This window comes from Rhinolophus hipposideros, assembly GCF_964194185.1.
Source record: "Rhinolophus hipposideros genome assembly, chromosome: 12".
In the NCBI taxonomy this organism is placed as follows: Eukaryota; Metazoa; Chordata; class Mammalia; order Chiroptera; family Rhinolophidae; genus Rhinolophus; species Rhinolophus hipposideros.
Window position 1 is genome coordinate 71,030,854 of NC_138058.1, and position 24,864 is coordinate 71,055,717.

General features: G+C 36.0%; 2 protein-coding genes across 2 annotated transcripts in view; both read left to right on the forward strand.

Moving 5' to 3' along the window:
• ROCK2 (Rho associated coiled-coil containing protein kinase 2) overlaps window positions 1-24,864 on the forward strand; it is a 110,965-nt gene that overhangs the window by 2,234 nt on the left and 83,867 nt on the right. The gene's annotated exons all lie outside the window — the stretch shown is intronic.
• On the forward strand, window positions 9,016-14,568 carry LOC308505896 (gamma-aminobutyric acid receptor-associated protein). Its single transcript, XM_081068700.1, has one exon. The coding sequence runs from the start codon at window positions 13,797-13,799 to the stop codon at window positions 14,148-14,150; it is 354 nt and encodes a 117-aa protein (XP_080924826.1). The 5' UTR covers window positions 9,016-13,796; the 3' UTR covers window positions 14,151-14,568.

Below are 24,864 nucleotides of genomic sequence, written 5' to 3' on the forward strand. Positions count from 1 at the left end.
GCCAAGAATCGTCCCTTTCTCTTTTTTGGAGTGAGGTTGCTGGTGCTTCTATTACAAATTTTTAAAAAAAGTTACAGTAAGTTATTTTAAAATTTTGTATACTTCATCATACGAAACAGTAGAATGAATTAATTTTTTTATTGTGGTAACATACATAACAAAATTTACCATTTTAACCATTTTTAAGTGTGTAGTTCAGTGGCATTAATTATATTCACATTGTTGTGCAACCATCACCATTATCTATATGTCAGACTGTCATCTTTCTAAACATGAACTTCGTGAATTAATCTTTAAGGGTGTTATAAAAACATTTCTTGAAGTACTGGTGAAATAATGGCTGGGATCACTTTAAAGACTTGAAACCGTACCATTTAGCCTGAATGTCACAATTGATCACTGTTTTACTGCTTATAGCAATTCTTTTGGTTTTACTATAGAGAGTAAATATTTTTTTCTTTAACAGAGAAAACAAGGTAATATAATTCTCCCCCCTTGCCCAACCCGCAGCAAACCCCAGAGCTATGAATCTTAGTTACTTCATTCAGGAGCTCAGGAAGTACCATTTAAAATTGTATACAGCCTAAGATGACGAAAATGAGGAGGTGAAATATACCAGAAGTTACTCTATAATTATTCTTCGTTAGACTAGGCACAGAAGGTAAAACTAATTGTAGGAAAAAATGTTATAGATAACATGTAAAGTGCTTAGCTCAGTGCTAGACGTAGCAGTGCTCATTAAATTTAGCTCACTTCTATGGACATTTAGCATATTTTAGCTAATTGCTTTAAATTTCCTTTGAGAAAGAAAATGGCTTTATTGGCAACTATTTCTTGCTGTATAATTTTGAATGACTAGCATTATCATTTGAGTTTGCCGTCAGAAAAGTGCTGGCAGTCATCAAGCAGAGATAGAGCTGGATTCCAAGAGCTATGTCAGTGTAGACGAAATTGTCTTACTTTTTGCAGAGGCTCTTTGCTTTATGTGGGTTCTTAAATTAATCTGAAGATATGACCCTTTTGTGGTTGCAGGTTGTGAGTTGCTTGGTATTATTTAAATTGAGAGAGGTTTATTTCTGTAATACTTTTTTTTGGAGGGGAAGGTCTTCAATGGTATGTTTTTGCAGTATTTGAAACTTTTGGGCAAATACCCATGTTTTGCTGTCAAGACTCAGCTTCTAATACTGCTTGCCCATATATTATGGTAAAAAGAATTGTACTTTAGTGTTATGTTGGAGAGATGTCTTTCTAAAGGTCTGCTTTGAGTTTTGATTTGTTTTACTTTTTAAAAGTAAGTGGTTGTAATAAGTTGTGGGATTCAGGCTTGGGTAAACTGTTCCTTAAGGCTGGTATTGATGGGAAAAAGTGATTAAAAATTTATTGACAGTTTTCAGTGACTTATAATATGAAATGCTTTATTTTGATTCGTGTCATTATACCTGTAAACTATATGAGAACATGTCTTAATTACAGCGCTTAGACTTTCAGCTTGGTGTTGGTTATTTGTCTAATTAAAATCAAATTGTATGTGTACTTTTTCCCAACTATATAATAAGTGCAAATACTTAAACATATAAAAGTGAAATAGAATAAAAATTGAAAAATTGTTTTATATATATATTTTTTGTGTGAAATAAAGGTGGGGCATTTATAGCATAAATGGGATTACTTTAAAATTGAATTTGGATGGTCAGGAAATCTTTAAAGAAAATGAATTAGCTAGAGGTTAAAGAAAGTATGTACGGAACTTACTATTTGGGTAAAGTTAAACCTCCTTGAAAGTATAAGTCCACAGTCCCTTATCCACAATTCTGATATATGAAGAGCTCTGAAAACAAAGTTTTTGGTAAAATTTATTTTATGGTAACATTTGACCTGACTGATGTTAGATTATTTCGTCAATTCATCTCTCTTGGTATAAATAGTAATAGCTTTCCCAGGAGAAATACTAATGTGTTTGATTTCAGGGTGTTACCCCATACCCCAAGAGGGTTTTGGGGAACATACTGTATATGTTATATGTACTTCATTACCATTCTATAATCCCAAAATTCTGAATTCATATATCTTGTCTCAAGGTAAGGCCAATGTAGACCAAATGTAGTCTCATACACACCTTAAACGGTTGTAAAGAAATGGGTAATTTACCTTGAAGCCCAAGTTCTTGTTTTGGTTGAGTCCTGATCAGCTAGCCCTCTTTTCCCATTTTGAATCCTGAAATATTTTAAACATTAAGAGAACATAGCATGCAAATATGAATTATGAAGCATAAAAAACAAATTGCATGAAATCACCGCTCAAGTTAATGACTAGAACACTCTCCTGTTGAAGTTACCTGTGTGCTGCTGCTGCTTGAGTCAGTCTTCCTGCATCCTCCCCCATTTGTTACCCTGAACATCCTATTATTCCCTTGCTTTATTTCAGAGATTACGTTTGTCTGTATCCCTAAACAGTATTGTTTAGTTTTACTTGTTTTTTAAACTTTGTAAAAGGTTAACATTTACATATATTCTTTTGTGACCTGCTTTTTCATTCAAAATAATGTTTCAAAGATTCACCCATATTGAGGTTTATCCATTTTCACTGCTACCATTAACCAAATTATATTGCTCCAATCTACTTAATGGATATTTAGATTGTCTTCCTTCCTTCCTTCCTTCCTTCCTTCCTTCCTTCCTTCCTTCCTTCCTTCCTTCCTTCCTTCCTTCCTGTTGTTTTTTTTTCTATTATGGAAAGTGTTACTATGAACATTACTGAAGCCCATGTCAAGTTTCTATAGGCTAGGATGTTAGATATCTAGGAGTGGAATTGTTGGGTTTTAAGATACGCTATTTTTAACTTAACAAGGTAAGGGGTAGAGTTTAAATTTTCCCCCAACATTTTATTATGGAAAATTTCAAACTACGTATAGAAAAGCTGAAAGAATTCACAATGAACATCGACATACTCACCATCTAATTAGTAGTTTGCTATATTTGCTTTATTACATCTATCCATCCCTTTATTCATCTATCAATACTATTGTTTATGATTTGTTTAAAGTAAGTTGCAGATATTTCTTCTTTAAACACGACAGCATGCATTTCATTAAGTAGAGTTCAATTATTATTTAGTTTTTTAAAGGTGAAAGTTACATACAATGAAATGCACAAATCCTTAATATACCTTCTGTTGATGTTTTAACAAATGCACATACCTGTGTAATGCAAGATCCTATCAAGATGTAGAACATTATTACTGACCCATAAATCTCCCTCATATGCCTTTTAAGCTAATTCCACACACATCCCATCCCTTTAGAGTCAGTTACTCTCCTGATTTATTTTTTATTGGGGAATATTGGGGAACAGTGTGTTTCTCCAGGGCCCATCAGCTCCAAGTCATTGTCCTTCAATCTAGTTGTGGAGGGTGCAGCTCAGCTCCAGGTCCAGTTGCTGTCCTCAATCTTAGTTGCAGGGGGCGCGGCCCATCATCCCATGTGGGAATTGAAACTGGCAACCGTGTTGTTGATAGCTCGCCCTCTAACCAACTGAGCCATCCGGCTGCCCCATCTTCTGATATTTTTTTTGTATTAAAGATTACTTTTATCTCTTTTAGAACTTCAGATAAATGGAATCCTATATAGTATGTAATGTTTGTAATGTTTTGTATGTGGCTTCTTTAGCTCAGCATAGTTTTTGAGATTCATTGATGTTATTTTGTGTATCTTCATCAGGTTGTTCCTTTTTTATTGCTGAGTAGTGTTTTGTTATATGTATAAACTACTGTCTGTTAGCTATCTCCTGTTGATGGATACAGGGCTGTTTTCAGTTTTGGGCTATTACGTGTTATATATGCTTTGGCTTTATATATGAAGCTTTTTATGAAGCTTGGTGTGAACAATCTTGTATTAAGTCTTTGTGAGGACATGTTTTCATTTTTCTTGGGTACGTAGTAGTGGAATTGCTACGTGATGGGGTAAGACGTATGTTTAGTTTTAAGAAATTGCCAGATCTTTTCCCAAAGTGGTCATATTTTACACAACCACAGCAATGAATGACCGTTCCAGCTTCTCCCCAACACTGAGTCTTAAATTTTAGCCATTATCTAGTGGTATCTCATTGTGATTTTAATTTGCATTTCCCTGTTGACTAATAATATACTTTTCCATGCACTTACTGGCCATTTGTATATCTTCCTTTGTGAAGCATCTGCTCAAATTTTTTGCCCATTAGGAAACATTGGGTTATTTTTGAGTTGTGCAAGTTCTTTATATATTCTAGATACCAGTTATTTTGCAAATGTTTTCTCCCAGTCTGTGGCATGCCTGTTTTTGTAAAATCAAAATTTTTTATGGTTATTGCTTTTTCTTCCTGAGAGACCGTGGCCTATCCCCATGTCACAAAGATGCTTTTTTTTTGTTTTCTTCTAGAAACTTTATAGTTTAACCTGTATGTTTAGGTCGAGGATATGTGGAAAGCCAATTTTAGAGTGTGGTGTGAGTTAGGAGTTAAGGTTCATTTCTTTTTCCTCATACATCCCATATCTGGTTATATAAAGTATCCAGCACCAATTTTTTCCAGTTTTATTGAGATATAATTAACATATAACTGTGTATAATTTAAAGTGTACAATTGATACACATATGAGTATATTGCCAAATGTTTACTACAATAAGGTTAATTAACAATCCGTCACCTCACATAATTACCATGTTTTTGTTGTTATGCTGAGAATATTTAAGTTACTCTCTTAGCAACTTTCAAGTATATAATTCAGTATTGTTAACTATAATCACAGTAGCAATTTTTAATAAATACTATTTTTCTCATTGGATTGCCCTGGTGCCTTTGTCAAAAATCAGTTTACTGATAGGTGGACTTTTTATTTGCATTTTTACCACCTTAGTAACTACCTCAAATTTTTAGTCATGGTTCTGTTATTTAACTAACGCTGTATTCAAGAAAAAAATTTTTTTTCCATTTTTTTTTTTACCTGAAGTAAATGGGCAGGCAACCACGGTTGAGACCATGGTTGAGACAGGGAAACATAGATTTTTATTTTTATTTTGTTTTTTAAACTTTTATTTATTTCAGTGTGTTTTTCCAGGACCCATCCGCCCCAAGTCAAGTAGTTGTTTCAATCTAATTGTGGAGGGCACAGCTCAGAGTGGCCCATGTGGGGATCGAACCTATAACCTTGTCGTTAAGAGCAAAGTGCTCTAGCCAGTTAGCTGCCCCAGATTTTTATTTTTTAATTTATTTTTTTAAAGATTTTATTAGGGAAGGGGAATAGGACTTTATTGGGGAACAGTGTGTACTTCCAGTACTTTTCCAAGTCGAGTTGTTGACCTTTCAGTCTTAGTTGTGGAGGGTGCAGCTCACTCAGCTCCAGGCCCAGTTGCTGTTGTTAGTTGCAGGGGGCGCAGCCCACCATCCCTTGTGGGAGTCGAACCCGGCAACCTTGGCACTCCAACCAACTGAGCCATCTGGGAGCTCAGCAGTAGCTCATTGACTTCACTCCAGTTTCGGAGGGCTCAGCATTCCGGCCCATGTGGAACTCGAACTGGCAGCCCAGAGCTCGCCTTCTAACCAACTGAGCCACCCGTCTGTCCCAGATTTTTATTTTTTTGAAGCGCAGAAAGATTTGTCAATTTTTTAATTATAAAAATAGTGTGTTCTTATTGTAGAAAATTCAGAGAATAAAGACACACACACACACACACACACACACACACACACACACGCCGTGTTTCCTAGAAAATAAGACCTAGCTGGACCGTCAGCTCTAATGCGTCTTTTGGAGCAAAAATTAATATAAGACCCAGTATTATGTTATGTTATATTATATTATAAGACCTGGTCTTATTTTACTATAATACTTATTATAATAATATAAGTTTATAATATAAACTTATATTAATTTTTACTCCAAAAGACGCATTAGAGCTGATTGTCCGGCTAGGTCTTATTTTCGGGGAAACAGGTATATAAATATCTGTATCCTCCCCACATAGAGATAGCTACTGTTTAAGGTAACATTTTGCTGTAAATATACGTCTGAAAAAATTAAAATATAACAAAAGTAAAATTAGATTGTACATGTGCTTTATCATTTTTTTTATATCTAATGAATAATAGAAACTTTGTGAAGTCAAATTTATCCATCTTTTCATTGTAGAGTGATTTCTGGCTTAGATGTCATGCTTAGGACATTCTCCATTACCAAGATTATGATATCATATACCTGAATTTTCTTTTAGTACTATACTGGTTTTATTTTGAATGTTATTTGTATTACATTTAGAATTCTGATGGAAAGTATGAAGTGTGGGTACCAAAATTTTATCAGAAGATTTATCTAAGTATTAGAGTTCCCAAAATATTAATGGGTGGGGAGGCTCTGTTTATAGCTCTGTATTCATAAAGCTTTCTATTTTGCTTGGGGAAAGAAAGAGGGTAATAATTATGGATTTGGTCTCCATTTGGGCCTATTGAGTTTCTTTATGGAAATGCTACTCTACAAGCATACTTAAAATGCTATTCTATGCTGAGGTTAAAAAGTACATAGGAGCTGTTGGTGATAAGGGTTACTGGTGAAGAGGATGTGGATGACTCAGAGCAATTTTATTATAGCTTTTGGGGGAAAACACTCCAAATAACATTTTCCGTTGGTAAGTTATTATATGGGGGTTAATATTTAAATTGGTGTGAAGTCATGTTGGCATTTGAGATTCTACTAAAACTGTCTCTTCTCATTTTATCCTGATTGGAGTAATTCTCCTTTCCTCTCATCTACTTTTTTTCTTTCTTTATAACTATGATTAAATTATAAAGATATGTTTGTAAATTTTGCATTGGCTGTCCCAGATGACCCTCAAATGCTATCTTTTGGAGAGCATTTGGGCCACAATGGTTAACATTTCTCTTCACCCATGTGTTTGTGTGACAAAAAGGAAATATTGAGATTCAGTTTTGATTCATCACTGATAATCTTTTGGGGAATGTTTCTGAGTCCAAGAATGATTATATGGTTTGTTGATAATTTTGGTAAGGTATGGGTTGTTTGTTCAGATAGATAAAATGCTTTATTTACTTTTGTATAGTTAAAAATTCACTTAGTATTCAATGTCTAATTTTCTTTAATATTTTCAAGGGATTATAGACTGGAACTAATTTCTAACAATTCATTATTGGATTTTTCTTTTTATGCCCTAGAAATGAATAGCAGAGCCTCCTCCAGCAATACTTTGTTTAGATGGAAACAAAGCAGGAAACAAAGCAGAACAGGGTTGGCACTAGTATCATAATGACCTGGATGATTGTGATAAAGAATGCTTCATATACTAAGTGCTATATGCTTGTTGGTTTTTGAGTTTATTTAATGGATGGAAAACAAGCTCTTTTAGAACATGAGTCTTTCTTGTCTTCCTATTGTTATGTCCTGTAAATATTTGTTGAATGAACTAACAATTCTTTTTTAAATAACAGGAGTTACCTGTACAAATATATCCTTGCTTGAAGAGATATTAAAATACTTCCTAAATAAATATTTTGATATATGTTCCTGTCACTTATTTCTTACCTATCTATAGGAAGGAAGATAAGTAAACATCTGTATCGGCAGAGAGGGTGAGTTTGGTGGTAGACTTGATTGGAGGTCAAGCAGGAAAAATGAATTGTGGTTTGGATATTTTCTGGATAATGAAACAGATTATCTTGGAAAGGATTTAAGCTATGTTATTCAGTGTTTTAGTTGAAGTAAAGACACCTTGTGTGGACTAAACAGCCTTTTATCATTTATCAGGTATTATCTTTTCTCCTTACTCCCCTAACTTTTCTTCCGTGTAAACATACCAGTTTTTTCTTCTATACCTAAGTGATGCCTGTGTTGAAACAGCACTTCATGAGTAAGGGCAGATGAAATACTGGTGGTGTGTTCACAGGGTGAAATTCTTTAAAATGGCATCTTGGCTGTTAGTAATAGTAAGGCAATATTTGTTAACGAAATTAAAAACAAAGCCAAAGGGCATGAGAGATTTTGATCAGTCATCAGGAATGTTATTACAAATCACTATGAGTGACTATTTTGAAAATTTTTCAGATATTATCAAACATTCTGATTACCAGCAGTTTTATTTAGCTTTAAAATATTTGTTTGTAACAATCTACAGAGGGTGCCAAAAATGTATATACATTTTAAGAAAGGAAAACTGAATTGTAATACTCAATATACTTGTATACTGGTAACAAAAGATGAGTACAAGTCACGTATGACATCTGCAATTACAAGAGATGCTCAAAGTGGTTACCATCAGCATCCAGACACTTCTAATTACGGCAAATTAACTGCTTGAGCAACGTTGACCAAAGTGTCCACTTTGTATACATTTTTTTGGCACCCTCGGTATTTTTCTAATAAACCCAACTGCTTAATTTTTCTTGTCGCTTTTGCATCATATTTAAATGTTATAATAAGAAGGCAATTTAGTTATGATAGTTTTTCTTTTACATCTATTGGTGTTCAGTTAGCAGACAAAGAAGAGTGATACACAATATCTTGCTTACAGTAAGTCCTTGATAATTGTTGGTTGAATGAATAAATATAGCCTGCAGATGTAGTGCAATTGACAAGGCATGTTTCAATCTCTTATTTGCTCTTAGAATTAGCTCTGAAAGAAAGTCTAGCAATTGAGAGGAGTCAGCAGGTGTTGAACATAGATATCATTGTTTATTAGCTTCGCTAATTCTTTTTATTGAGCTATAATTTACATACCGTAAAATCCACCCATTATAAGCAATGGACCAATTTTTAGTAAATAATAGAGTTGTGTAACAATCATCACAATCCATTTTTATTAATCCCCCCAAATTCTCTGGAATACGTTTGCTGTCAGTCCTTGCCCTCAGTCCTAGCCAACCACTCTGTTTTCTGTCTCTAAATTTTTATTTTCTGGAAATTCCATACAAGTACAGTCATATAGTATACAGCCATTTGCTCTGGCTTCTTTAACCTAGCATAATTTTTGAGGTTCATCTATGTTGTAGCATATACCAATACTGTGTTTTTAATTGCTGAACAGTATTCCATTATATAGATATACCACATTTTATTTACGAATTCTCCATATGTGTTTTTATAAAAACATCTGTTTTTATTTCTCTTGGCTAGATTTCAAAGAGTGCAATTGCTGGGTCATATGGTGAGCTTATGCTTAACTTTTTTTTTTTAATTAAAATTTTTACTTATTTAAGTGTGTTTTTCCAAGACCCATCTCTCCAAGTCAAGTAGTTGTTTCAATCTAGTTGTGGAGGGCACAGCTCAGTGGCCCATGTGGGGATCGAACCAGCAGCCTTGTTGTTAAAGAGCACTATGCTTAACTGAGCCAATAGGCCCCCTATACTTAATTTTTAAGAAACTGACAAACTGTTCTCCAAAGTGGTGGCACCACTTTACATTTCCACCAGTAGTATATGAGGGTTCTAGTTTCTCCACATCTTCAGAGAACATTTGGTATTGTCTCTTTGTGATTGTAGCCATTATAGTAATGATAAATGATGCTGAGCACTGTTTCATATGCTTGTTAATTTTGCTTGTTCTTTTGTGTTTTAATATACCACAAGTGTGGTCTAGTAAAAGGTGTTTCATTTTGTGTACCACGGGACAATTCCAATGTTTAAAAATAGAATACAAATAAATACAGATCAGAGTCCCCTGTAGGAAGAATCATCCTACTGATTAGAGTCTCAACTTGAAAGGCCTAATTAATACTACTAAACCTTTTTTTGTTTTTTTCTTTCTGCCAAATCTTGCTCTGGTACCTTTTGCTTCCAAGTAGTAAATGAGTGTTTGCTGACCTGTATAGGGATAATGGCAGTCTCAGCTAGTTGGGTAATTTCTAACCTACAGATCAAGTTGAAGTACTTCTTTCTGACTTAAATGAATGGCCTTTGAATGTTTCTCGATTCACCTCTGTGCTCATCTTTCCTTTTTTGATTATTTTGAGCATGTTAAGTAGGTTTCTAAAATTTCTCTCATCTTGATCCAACATTTGTCTTTATAGGAATCAGACCAAAGTAGTTTTTCTTATTTTAGAAGAAAATTTAACTTGTCAAGCTTTTCTGAAGGGAGAATCAGATAAGATATATCAAATAGAAATGAAAAAACCTTTTTTATTGTGGTAAAATATACATAATGTAAAATTTCAATATAGCAATGTTATCATTACATCTTATCCTTCAAATATAGTCTACAGAGACCTATGGGCCTGGAAATATATAATTTTGGTATTTCACATTTAATAAGTGGTGATGGGAAAAGTAGTGGCAGTCTGTTTAGTCATTAACCATTGCTTTAATTCAGTAAGAAAATTTCACTCGAAATATTGTTCTTCAGAGCGTAGTACCTACGCCAGTATGGTGTATGTATATTTGTGATTGTGCCTGTGTTTAAAAAAATAATAAAATAATTCAAAAATTTTTTGTGGTCTCTTTAAAAGCAAACAAAAAATAAAATGTAAAATACTCAAAACCCGTATATTAAATTATTTTGAAATTTTATTTTCAAAGCAGCCTTTAAGTTATTAGTTGTATTAAATAATGGTCATCTTACTAACATACTACTGTTTAGATTTTTTAACATGCACATTCTTTGCAATTATTTCTTTTCACATTATTTATAATTAGAGAAAACCAGATGATTTGTAGGCAGTAGATAAGGTGTTCACATTTTTCATTTTCTAAAGTATTTGTATATCAGATTTCCTGCTGTTTGGCCATTTTAATTTTGGTAGTTAAAGGGTATGTACACATTTCAGAAATTTTAAAATTAAAATGTGCATTTATTGATTCTTGTGATAATAGTTATAGTTCTTAGAGGAGTAGTAGTTGTGATTTTGATCTTTTTTTAGTATTTGAAATCTTGACAACACACTTTTTGTAGATTTTATTTTATCTTGTGGCTAATAAAATTGCACATACTTGTGGCCGAGGCACAATTAATTATTGTGAGACTCTAGGTGACACAAAGTAAGAGTATCTTTAAAACCCTAAAGATTTGAGACAATTTATCTTTTAAAATGTAACTATCCTTTCCAAATTTTTGCTGAATGGAAAGGTAAATACAAATGTGAAACAAATCTGAAATTGGGTAGCCCTTCTTTCAGTGACTTTAAACTTACGCATTTATCTTTAGACGTCTGTTATAGGACATGTCCTAACATTTCATTGGAAGTGATTTTCTGACTTAGAAATATTTTACAATCTGGCGATTAGGATCCCTATTCTATAATACCTCACTGTACAAGATGCTCCAGCATTTCTAAACATTTGGCAAAATGTAGTTTACTTAGAGACTTCATTTGTTATATCATGTCCACGGTAAAAAATTCTAAGGCATTATTTCTGCTGTAGCTTAAAAAGAATATATAATTCATGATTGCAACATTTAAAATTAGGGTATGAATATGTTTTGTTAACGTTATATTTAGGCTAAAGAAGAAGTTACAAAAGATGATATATTATAAAAAAATAAGAAAACTTACTAAATGGATTTTGCTGGTAGTTCTGAAAAACAATTTCTTCTGCAACCATGTATTTTTGTAAAAAAAGTGGAAGTTGTTTAATTACAAATTGAAGGCATTACTGAAAACAGGTTTGTTTTCCATATTTGAGACATTTCCATAATAGGAGAACAACGGATGATACAAATAAAACTAAATTTAGAACTAATAAAAGGAAACTCTAGTACAAAATTGGCTTACGAAATTTCCTTGAGAGGGAAGTCATAATGTAAAGCACTGAATAAATTTGTAAGAAGTTAATTACTTATTTTTTTGGTGGAGACATTGAGAAGAAGGGATTGTTAATAAGTTTTAGCATAGGGAAGTTTTGTTTTTCAAGATATGCAGAATGTAACTCCCTGGCATAGTGTTTTACTGTGTCTCTTTTTTTTGTCTTATAAACAGAATTGTTCAAGTTGGTTGAAGTTACAACACATCTATGAAATAAAAATTTAAAAATCTGAACAATGACTTGCTTATTTCAAATAATTTTCTGTAAAATTCCATTAAAATAAACCAAAATGGATCCTGCTTAACCTGTATTAATATATGAAAATACAAGTTAAGTTTTTTCCTTAAGAATTTTTTATTTTTTTGGTCTAAGGTAGTAAAGATGGAAAAAAATAGAATGGAAAGGACTTGATTATTATCAAATGTATTTTTTTAAAAGAAGCAGAGTGTACTATAATGGAAAGAACACTGGATTTGGAGCCAGAAGATCTATGACTGGTATTAATTAATTAGGTATTTTATTACCTTCTTACTTAAGTTTGCTGTCAACCATTTAACAGCCTTGTGGAATTAGACTTTGTACTTCTATAGGCTAGAAAAAACTAGATTAGTAGCCAGGCATAATTAAAATGAATATAAGGAGAAGAAGCCTGTTGGTAGCCACTGTTAATGGTGATACATGATACACTTTCCTTGTTGTGGCATTTATGAAATAGGAAATGAATTTTATCTACTTTTTTTTTATAAATATATTTCAGTGATTCTTCTTAGAATAGAGATTTCAGCATAGACTACTTTCTCTTTTGTGGTTGGTCTGTGCTTCTGTGCCTATCTCTGTCTCCATTAGAAGTAAAGGGGCTTTCTAATCCCCTCGCCTTCTCCCCCAACCCCTACCAATACGCTATACACCTGAAGCTGAAGTAGAATAACATTGAATGTCAACTATGAATGTATATATATGGCCATGGGATGTGGAGTACAGCACAATGAAGATAGTGGTATTGTAACAGCGACTCGTATATAGATGTTAGAGGGGTAGTAGATTGGAGGTGGATTATCACTTTGTGAGGGGTTTAAGTGTCTGACTGTTACATTGTTTTGTACACCTGAAGTTAATTTTAAAAAAAGGAAGAAGTAAAGAGCTTTGGAAAGGCCCTCAGGATCTGGAGGGGTTTATGGCTCATAGATGCGGGCTTTGGGGGACAGAGATGTGAAAAGGAAGAGAGTGAGCAGGACCAGGGATGGAGGCAAGTATCCTTTAGCTGGTAGCTGAGTATACTATGTACTTTTTATACTCTGCTTTTGTTTCTACCTGGAATGGTCCCTCTCCTTCTCTGCTTTGTGAGCTTACAAAAAAGCAAACAAAACAGGTTTCGTTTTTTTGTTATATTCTCATTATTGGGAGAGTTCAATTTGCTAATCTTTAAAAAAAAGGCCAATTGAGATTATTTTGGAATTTTAAGTTTGCACACACTTTAACAATTCCATTTCTAGAAATCTACACAAATAATCACATATATGCACAAAAATATTTACAATGACGTTCACTGCAGCAATGTTATAACAGAAGCAAATACAGAACAATAGATATGATATAGTACATTTTGATATATATATTTTTTAAAAAACCTACAAGGTTTAGTGTGTTGTTAACATACAATGAAAATGGTTACACCATCATATTGTTATATGCACGGAAAAAGGGAAACTGATACACTAATGTATTACAAAGTCCTTGTTTCTGAAGACTGAAATCAAGGAGAGGGGGCTAAAAAGAGAACTTATATTACTCTCATATCATCAGCTTTTTACATTATTTGCCAACCTGATATGAAAAGGAAAGCCAGTATCTTCCTTTGGTTTTTATATGCGTTTCAATATTTGATTAGTAATGAGATTGAGCACCTGTTATTAGTTTTCCTGGGTTTTAATTCTCCTTTAAGATCTACCTCATTGGCCGCCTCCCCCAGTCCCGGCCCCCCCGGGTTCCCTCAGCCCAGCCTTGTCCAGCCCGGTTCCCGGGAGGATGAAGTTCGTGTATAAAGAGGAGCATCCGTTCGAGAAACGCCGCTCTGAGGGCGAGAAGATCCGAAAGAAGTACCCGGACCGGGTCCCGGTGATAGTAGAAAAGGCTCCCAAAGCTCGGATAGGAGACCTTGACAAAAAGAAATACCTGGTGCCTTCTGATCTCACAGTTGGTCAGTTCTACTTCTTGATCCGGAAGCGAATTCATCTCCGAGCTGAGGATGCCTTGTTTTTCTTTGTCAACAATGTCATTCCACCCACCAGTGCCACGATGGGTCAGCTATACCAGGAACACCATGAAGAAGACTTCTTTCTATACATTGCGTACAGTGATGAAAGTGTCTATGGTCTGTGAAACTGCTGCCCCTGCAGTGGGGGGTCCCATTCTACAAAGAGAGGTGTCCCCCCTTCCTTGACCACCTCCTCCTTCAAGCTCAAACACCATCTCCCTTCAGGACCTGCACTTCCTAATGTTTGAGGCTCTTTTCCCAGACCCTCTTAGCAGGAGGGTTAATGGGTGGAGATGGCCTCTAGTACCTCTCCTTTCTCCTTTCTTCCCCTTTCTATACCACTTTCCCACTCTGCTTTAGACTTCTTGATTGTCAATCTCTGTCACATCCAGTGATTGTTTTGGTTTCTGTTCCCTTTCTAACTGCTCAAGGGGCTCAGAACCCCAACAATCCTTTCCTTTCACTACCTTTTTTTGGGGTAGATGGAAGGGACTGAAATTGTGGGGGAAAGATAGGAGGCACATCAATAAAGAGGAAACCAAGCTGAAAAAAAAAAAAAAAAAAAAAAAAAAAAAAAAAAGATCTACCTCATTTATTTTCTGTTTAAGGTCTTCTTTCATTCCTCCTTCCTTCAACCCGAGGCAATGAATGACTTCCTCTTCTTTGTTCACTTACCACTTTATATCTCTACCAAATTATAGTCAGATTGTATTATAATTATCTACCTTTCTACTAGATTAGGAGGTCCTTTGGGTTTGTGACCCTGTAGTATTTTTTTTTTTAACTTTCATATCTCAGTTTATTGGCTGGCAATATGGGGACTAAAACCTTCTAATTTTTAGGGTAATGGGGCAAATATGCTTTAAATATAATTTCTTTTTTTCCTTTCAGTTTTACTTAGATATAATGGACATATAGCATTGTATAAGTTTAAGGTCCACATCATAATGACTTACATATATTGCAAAACGATTATCACAATAAGTTAGGTAATAGCCATCATCTTCTGTACGAGTAGTTATGTAGTGTTCATCTTTATGTATTTTCCCAGTATCTAGTACAGAGCCTATAGCACTTACTATGGGTTTAGGAAGCTTTATCAGATAGTCTGATTTCCAATTGGGTAAGGTTTGTTGCTTCCTCCTTTTTGGGGGTAGGGGTAGGGTTGGCTCTTAACTTAATGGTAGCAGTTCTAGTTCAACCCTTTCATTTTACAAATGAGGAATGTCTTATTTGGTTAATGAGATGTCTTTATTTCTTTATCACACCCTACTTGGTGTTTTGAAACATCATGGACAAATGTTGATTTCTACAATCTGAGATAGATGGTGAGCTTTTCTCAGTTCTTACAGGCCAACCCCAATCAATGGGGCTTTTATCTGATGGTTTTAGCATGTAGCCTTAAGCCAGAACAAGTCACCCAAACTTCCTTTGGCTCCTTCCAGAGAGGAATGAGTCTTCTCACACACTAGAAAGACTTTCTAATTGCATTTATTCCAGGCACTGGTTGACTCCTCAGTGGCCAGGTATCTTTTCTTTCTGGGAACTCATGAAAAGTGCCCTCTTAGCCATCTTTGCATGAAGGACCTCACCAAATCTCATTTGTTTGTTGCCTTTTCTTGCCCACAGTACATCTCATCTTACTCTTGTTCTTCTGCCTATTTTTCCCCTTCTTTTCAAAGATTTCTCACCCTTGTTATAAGGTTTATATAATCACTTGCACCTTCAAATTCTTTACTAAATACTACTTTTATCTTTCTTTAAATGACACCTATCTTTCACCTGATGGAGAGCTCTCTCTAGTGGAACTTGAACCTTCTTTTCTCTACATAGCTCAGTGTAGGAAAGGGTAGGAGGGAATTTCCTTCTTATTTTGCACTGCAGTGCTTATAAAACCTTGTTAAAATTCCCATTGTTGAGTGTCATGTAATTGGAGTATACATCTTCTCTGGCTCATTGAAGACATAGGCTTCTGGCTCATGATCTTTCTTTCCATTTAAGACTGTGCCACTATTCCAGTGAATCCAGTGTTTATGCGAACAGAGTACCCAGGACCCTGACATCGCGATTTCCTCATCTCCAGTCGTCTTTACCTTCACTTGATTCATTTACTTGTTCCCATGAAGCTACTCTGGATCTCACCATTACCTGAAATCAGCTTTACCTTTGAGATCATGAATTTAAACATCCTTTTCCTGACACTAATCTTTTATCCATTTTCTAAACCTATTGATGATGATGCTTTTGAGATCTGCTGCTCTTTAACACCTGTCTCCACCAAATGCTTCCTGTATAAGCAGGCAAGAATTCATTGCCCATCACCTCCTACTTCTTGCCAGACTTCTCAGTTTCCTTGCCCTGTTGGATTTCTATCATATGCATCTGGCAAAACCTAGATTTTGGATCAGGTTGTCTCTCTGGCCTACACAAAAGGTATTTGTTAAGCACTGATGGAGAGAAATCACACCATTACCCAGATTAGTGATGCTTGGAATTCATGGTCTCCTCCAGTCCCTGCACCAGCTGGCAGGCCTGCAGCACAATTCTTTCCTTTTCCATTGGGGCTATTTTAAACATTTTTTTCTTTAAACTTAAGAAACAAAGTATTCTCCACAGATGGTATTTCTACTTCATGAGAAAATAGAAGCCATCAAAAGGAGAGCCCTTAAATTTCCTGTTACTTGCTCATCAGTTTTATCTCCTCTGCACCATTTGTTCTTCCTTTTCCTTCTGTTTCTGTAGATGACATGTCCATCTTTCTGTTCTGTCTCAGGCTGATTCTCCAACTGTGCTTTGGATTGCGTTCTCTCCTTCCTGCTGATTAACTCTATTTGTCTTTAATCTTTCTCTTAATTCTGATTCTTTCTCATCTTGCTAAGGTTGTTCAAAAGTCTCACCTAAAATAAGCAAAACAAATAACCAAATTACCCCTATAAAGAAGTCTCAATTCTTTCTAGCCCCCTCCCCTCATCAGCAAACAAAGCCTCACTTTCTGTTTCCTCAGTACACTATCCTCTGTCCTCTTCTCGTCACTCACACTGCTTGCTTCAAGATCATGCTGACTGACTTCCTTGCTATTAAGACTGTCATTTTATTGAATGTTCAAAAATCTTTGACTCTTCTCAAATTGCTCTTTTCTTGGCTTCTGTGATAGTACTCAGAGCATTTCTAGCTGTTTCTCCACAGGCCCCTTTGCTGCCTCCTGTTCCTCTGCTAAATGGGAACCTTCCTTATTATTTTTTAACACATTGTTTGCCTTCTTAAGCTTATATATATTTCCAGGGCTTTGTTTGTCATTTACACGTTGATAACTTCCATTTTTCCATCTGAAAACTTTTCTGTGAGCTTTAGGCTCACATCCAGCTACTAGGCCTCTCCACTTGGAAGTATCACAGGAATTCAAGATCAACATATCTACAAACTATATTCTTTCCTCCAATTTGCTCTCAGATCTCCTTCATTTCCTGTAATCTTACTCAGTGATTGTTTCCACTACCCATCTAGCTTGGATTAAGCCAGAAATTTGGGCGTCGGTCGTTCTTGACCTTACATACAGTCAGCGTTACCCCCTAAAAATGATTCACTTCTTTCCCAGCCTAGTGCTACTTTCCTGCTTCAAGTGACCGTCATATCTTTTCTAGATCGTTACCATATTGTCTTGCCTGATGTTTCCTCCAGCTTGTCTAGCCTGCTATCCATTTGCTACTCTGCAGTCAAACTGCTTATTATAAGATGCAAATCTAATCATGTTATTCCCACACTTAAAGTACTTAAATGACTTATTTTCTATTCATTCAGGGAAAAGTTCAAAATGCTAATTATTTCTTACAAGATTGTTAATGATATGACTTCTGGGGACTTCTCCAACCCTATTCCTTGTCACTGACTCCTCCCCTTCCTCCCCAATTCTACCCATATTAAGTAACTTCATTTGAAGTTGCTTCCTTCCCTTCTATCTCCAACTTTTTAAATTTTTTATCTTTGATGAATTTTATTGGGGAATATTGGGGGACAGTGTGTTTCTCCAGGGCCCATCAGCTCCAAGTCGTTATCTTTCAATCTCGTTGTGGAGGCCGCAGCTCAGCTCCAAGTCCAGTCGCCTTTTTCAATCTTTAGTTGCAGGGGGCACAGCCCACCATCCCATGCGGAATTGAACCAGCAGCCTTGTTGAGAGCTCACGCTCTAACCTACTGAGCCATCCAGCCCCCCCTTGGGAAGCTCTGTGGCAGCTTGTTGTCTTCAATCTAGTTGTGGAGGGTGCAGCTCACTGGCCCATGTGGGAATTGAACCCGTAACTCTGTTGTACAGAGCTCTTGTGCTCTAACCAACTGAGCCATTCGGCCGCCCCTCCAACTTTTTTTTTTTTAACATGCAGATCTCTGATTAGAATAAAAAATGCTAATTCCCTGAATATTACTGATACACAGTATGTGGAAATACTTCTGCCTCATTCTACTTAGTTTGGTATGAACTCAGTTTCAGGATAGAAAGACAAATATGTACAGTTGACCCTTGAACTACACGAGTCTGAACAACAGGTTTGAACTTCAGGGGTCTACTTATGCATGGATTGTTTTCAACAACTACTGTAAGTGTATTTTCTTTTCCTTATGGGTTTCTTAATATTTTCTCTTAGCTTACTTTATTGTAAGAATGCAGTATAATACATATAACATACAAATATGTGTCAGTTGACCGTTTATGTTATTTGTAAGGGTTCTGGTCAACAGTAGTTAAGTTTTGGGGGAGTCAAAAGTTATATGCAGCTTTTGGACTATGTGGGGGATCAATACCTCTCCCCCCACCTTGTTCTAGGGTCAGTTATATTTACAGTGATATTTTTCAGAAACTGACCTAGTTATGTAATTATAATGGACAGATGGTTTATAGAACTCCAAGGAGGATTTCTTTAGAGAAGTGTTCCAAGTGGAAGCTGCTTATGTGAGTTTAAAAGATGGTTAATGGAAAATGATGATATAAATTCTGGACGTAAAACTTCCTTTAAACTATAGAAAATAGATACTTTAAATGAGTTATTAATGATAAGTACTTGAAACAACATATTGAGTAGAGGTTTTTTATGATATTAAAGTTATTGTCAAATATTAGTAAGATGTGTAGTTCTTAATATGTGCTAGGCACTCTTATGAAGTTCTTTATTAATTTGTTAGATTCTGTTTCATTTTTCCAGTAGCATCAAAATGATATATTCTTTAAGAATGCTGTCTTTAGAAGTACTTATAAATTCAGATATAGTTTCAAACATTTCTAAAAAAGTTATGACCCCTTCTAGCTAGAGTTAGTTGCCCAGTTTTTGCAAACATAATAAAAAATCTGTTACCTGCTTGTATTAAAATCATATTAAAGTAAAAAATCTGAGTAACATCTATTAGTATAATTTCATTAATTCAGCAAAGGTTTTACTTATTCTGCAGCTAAAAGATACTGTATTTTTTTAGATTTAGTATGTTACTGAGCATTTTTGTATGTTGTTTCATTTGATGTAACAATCTGTTTAATATGTAGGGCAGATGTTATCCTTTATGTTTTCCTGAATGTGGAGGAAACTGAGGTTTGTAGAGGTTAAGCAATTGCTCAAAGAAGTGCCGCTAATAAATAGCAGAACTGGAAAAAATCTGTGTCTTTCAAGTTCTAAGATAGTGTTCTTTGCTCATTATCATGCTTATTTTGTAAAGTAAAACTTCAAGCTTTGTATAAGAAATTGGAAGCTATTATCTTTGGACAACCTGGATGGATATCTTAGAAAGTTAATATAAAATGTTTTAGCAAAAGGATTTCAAGTTTCAGGATATTTGTTAAATCAGTGTTTAGATTTCAGAATATTTTAAGAATGAGTGATTGTTCAAATTATTCACCCTAAAATCCCCTAGTTCAGGGTGATCTTCAGAAGACAACAGTAGGTTTCTTTCTTTTCTTTTTTTTAATGTCCACAAGTGGAGAGAGCATTTAACGCTGTATGATCTGCACTTACTGGAGTTTACAGTATGATGGACAATTCAAGAATAATAAATTATCTAATCACTTTATTGATGTCTTTTAAGGGTTTGTATGGAACTTTTGAATACAGATATAGTGTGGAATTCTGCAAATTAATAAATACTAAGACAGTGACGCTAAGTCTGAATCCTGGACTTTCATCTGTCTTATTTTCCCTGTTTCTTGGTTAGCACTGACCTTTTTGCCACTGCTGGTGGTGAGCAGCATTAGCTTCCAAATTATTGCAAAGGATTACTATAAGGTGAACTTCTGTTACTCTTCCTCTCATCCTGGTTTGCTGTCAGACTGCAGGGTAGCTAAGGTAGCTCAGTTAAGCATTTAAATCGACATATCCTCAAATCTTCTCTTATGTATCTAGAAGGGATACACATGAAAATGGTAATGGTGTCTTAAAATAAAGGAGCTGATGTAGGTTTCTTTTATTTATATTTGGATAGCAACATTAGGGAGAGGCTGAGATGATGATTAAGAAATTAGAGTATCTTTAAAACCCTCTAGTGTTAGTGTAGATATTGTTCACTGACCATCAGTATAAGCTAGGGAGGAAATGGAATGCGTAACTCAGCAAAGGAGGAAAGGAGCTCTTCACAACTGCGGTGTCCTGTAATGATCAAATTAGCAATTTAAAAAATAATTTCGACCGCTGACATTTGGGACATAGTCTGAGTGCTTCTAAGAAGTTATAGTTCGTTTGGGAAGATAAAGCTTATTGTCAAATGGAAAGTTAAGTGGTGACTTGAAAAGCAATAAATACAATAACATAAAATAGTGTCTTGCTATTTGAGCAGCAGATAGTGAACACCATGAATTAAGAAAAGGTAGCAGTCACTGGACTTTGGAAACAGAAAAGCATTGTAAAGGAAGTGGGACTTGATTTGCACGTTGAGAATTGATGATGATGATAATGATGCCTGCGATGGTGATAAGAAGAGCTACTGACTGTCGGGCAGTTTTGTATGTATTAACTCATTTCATTCTTACAGCCTGTGGAATACTGTTATTTTCTTGATCCTACTACTAAGGAAACTGAGGGAAGGAGGGATTAAATAACTCTGAGGTCACACTGCTTGTAAGTGGTGGAGCGGGATTCTGCAGTGTGGCTCCAGAATCTTTGGTGAGGCTGCTGTGCCTCTGCAGTAGGAGGGCAGCGGGCTGTGAGGCACTGGGCGGACGGGCGTGGGGAGCTTGTGCGGGCCTTGGGAGCAGCCCTGTCTCCCAGTGAAAAAGACGCTCTTATCCAGGCCACAGGCTTTGGTTCTGTGAAGTTTTGGTTAAAGTCTTTTTTTCCAAGATAACATGTGTTTTCAGTAAGGAAAAATAAAAAACTCACATGGCAGTTTTTAAAAATAATGAAAGAACACATTTTAACCTTTTTGAATGGAATTTTTAAAAAGCTATGCCATTTTCATCTTACTGTGTTAGGATATTTGAGTAAAACTGTCTATTGAGAAAAAAATGTGCAACTGATGATATTGCATTTAAAAATAGTATTATGTAATTATTTAGAAAATTAAGTGAAAAATTTGAAGAAAGGATCGTTGAAAATTATTAAGCAGTGACATTGGATTAAAACAAAGACCTAGTCATACCCGTGTGTGTGTGTGTGTGTGTGTGTGTGTGTGTGTATATGTATGTATATATATATAAATATAAATATAAAATTTTATAAGACCACCAAAAGGAATGCTCTTTATATAGACAACTAAAAATATTGGTGATATGTATTATAGAGGTAGTGTTGCATAACAACCAACACATAGTGAAATACTTAATATTGTTTGGAATATAAACATGAAATCGTTCCATTGTAAGTGGAATCTTAAATTTAAAAGTATCATGCTGTATTATCAAAACACATAAACCGCTTTAGCTAGGAACCCTGCCCCCTGTATTATGAACTTTTTAAAATTAAACTTAAAAAAAATTTTTTTAATTGGGAAATTTTGGGGAACAGAGTGTTTCTCCAGGGCCCATCAGCTCCAAGTCATTGTCCTTCAGTCTAGTTGTGGAGGGCGCAGCTCAGCTCTAGGTCCAGTTGTCCTCAATCTTAGTTGCAGGAGGCACAGCCCACCATCCTATGTGGGAATTGAACTGACAACCTTGTTTTTCTCTTTCAATAGTTTGAATATTTTTTTCTACTTCCTCCTGGCTTGTAGAGTTTCTGCTGAAAAATCTTATGATAATCTAATGGGCTTTCCTTTGTAGGTTACCATCTTCTTTTCCCTGGCTGCTTTGAGGATTCTTTCTTTGTTGTTAATTTTTTACAGCTTCAATACAGTGTACCTTGGAGAAGGCCTGTTGGGATTGAGGTAATTAGGTGTTCTATTTGCTTCTTGGATTCGAGGATCCAGTTTTTTCACAAGTTTGGGAAGTTCTCGTCGACTGTTTGAGTATGCTCTCTGTTCCCTTCTCTCTTTCTGGTATTCCCATTATTCTTCTATTGCTCTTTTTGATGGAATCAGAAAGTTCTTGTAGAGTTCTTTCATTTCTTTTAAGTCTCAAGTCTCTTCTTCCATCTGTGTCATTTCCAGGTTTCTATCTTTGATGTCACTGATTCTTTCCTCCACCTGGTCAACTCTACTACCTAAGCTGGCTATTTCATTCTTCATTTCTTCTATTGAGTTCTTAATCTCCAGAAATTCTATTTGGTTCTTTTTTAAAATTTCAATCTCTTTGATAAAATGTTCATTTCGTTCTTTGATTGTGTTTCTGAGTTCATTAAACTGCCTGTCTGTGGTTTTTTTGCATCTCGTTGAGTTTTTTCAGAATACAATCTTGAATTCTCTGTCATTTCAGTCACATATTTCCGTATCTTTAAGTTCATTTTCTGGAGATTTTTCACTTTCTTTCAGAGCTGTCTTGTTGCTTTGGTTTTTCCTGGCAATTAGTGATTTATTATTTCTCTTCCTAGACATCACAGGTTGATAGGAAGAGGTCTTTCTTTTGTTTTCCAATACTTGTTGGTAGAATGTTTTATTTTCTCTCCGACTGCAGCCTTTTTTTTCTCTCTCACACGGTAGTGCTATGTTTTCTCTGCACTATTCCAGCTTCTCCCTCAATGGGGGGGATTCCCTGGGAGATGGGCCTCTCCTCTGTTAACAGTTCGCCTGGGTCATAGGGCACCACGTCCCTGTGGGGGTGTGGAGAGCTTTGGAAGTTCCAAAGCTCTTTCTGCACCCAATTCAGAGCCCGTGTGTTTCAGCAGTTCTGTTTACTCCTGCAGGGATCCGCCCAGATAGGTGGGGCCAGAGGCGGGGTGAGTTGTGAGAGCTGGCCCAGAGCAATGGCGGTGACCACTGCCACAGACAGTCCCGTTTTACAGCCCCCTCCCCTTTGCTGGAACTAGTTGGGCTGCGAATCTGTGTCTGCAGTCCACAGTTCTCAGAACAGCAAATATTCTGTCCTTTTGATCTGACACTGCTACTTTATCGCTTCTAGCACCGGGGCAGGTGGGGGCAGGGCGAGCTCTGGGAGGGTAGGGAGGGGGCGGCTAGTCTCCGGGCCTAGGGCTTCTGTTCTCTGCTTGGCAGTGAGAACTTAAACCACCGATTTCAGTCTTCTTCCCTCTGTCTTTGCTCCGAGGTCTCTGCCGTGAGCGTTGGGTTCAGCTGTGCTATATGCTGCCCACCCAGCCCTGTGGGCCATAAGCGGAGCCCTAGCAGTCGGAGTCCTTCCCTCTCCCGCAGCTGCGGAAGATCCGGGAGCAGCGAGCTCGGAGCACTGGGCTAGGTCTGTGTCCTGCGCCCGCGCGGCTCCGTCTCCGGCTCCGCACTTCTCCTCTCCCTCCTCCCCGGCTCGCGCGATTCACCCACCTGGAGGTGAATTCAGTAGTGGGGCTGTTCGTCTTGCCTGTGTGCTGTGCAGAGAGTCCTTTGTGGAGTTATTGTTGTTCGATTAGTTGTAAATTCCAGGGGGAGCTTTACAGAGGCTCACCTCACGCCGCCATTTTGATGATGTCATTCGAACATATTTTTAATAAGACTTTTTTCGTAAAGGTAATAACTATTACAAAGGCATTATAACAGTGTTTAAGTGCTCGGTCTCTGGAGTCATATTTGGGTTTATTCTTTATTTTGTGTCATCTTATGAGTTATTTAACTTTTGAATCTATCAGTTTTCTATCAGTAAAATGGGGGTTAGTTAATATTTCCTTTATAAAGTGAAGTTTAAATGCAATTAAAGCACATAGTGACAAATCTGTTGTAAGCCTTCAACAAATGCCAGGTTTGTTTATTTATTTTTGTGATAAAAATATGCCTAACATACAGTTGACTGTCTTAACCAAAGTACAGTTCAGTGGTGTTAAGCGCATTCCCATTGTATTGCACCCAAGATCCAGAACTCTTTTTATATTGCAAAGCTGAAATTGCATACCCATTAAAAAAACAGCTCCTCATTCCTTTCTCCCTGGACTGCTGGCAACCACCCTTCTACTTTTTGAATTTGACTATTCTATGTATCTTACAGAAGTAGAATCGTACAGCATTGTTCTTTGTGTGACTGACTTATCTCACTTAGCATAATGCCATCAGATTCATCCATGTTGTAGCATATATTAGAATTTCCTTCTTTTTTCAAAGGTGAATAATATTCCATTGCATGGATATGCCACAGTTTGTTTATCCATTCATTGGTAGATGGACATTTGGTTGCTTCCACCTTCTGGCTATTGTAAATGATGCTGTTATGAACACAGTTGTACAAATATTTTTTGGAAACTTTTCTTTACAGTGTACACCCAGAAGTGGAATTGCTGAATCATATGTTAATTGTATTTTTAATTTTTTGAGGAATAGTATATTGTTTTCCACAGTGGCTGCA

Coding starts and splice junctions, on each gene's coding strand:
- LOC308505896 (XM_081068700.1), top strand. CDS start 13,797: ATGAAGTTCGTGTATAAAGAGGAGCATCCGTTCGAGAAACGCCGCTCT.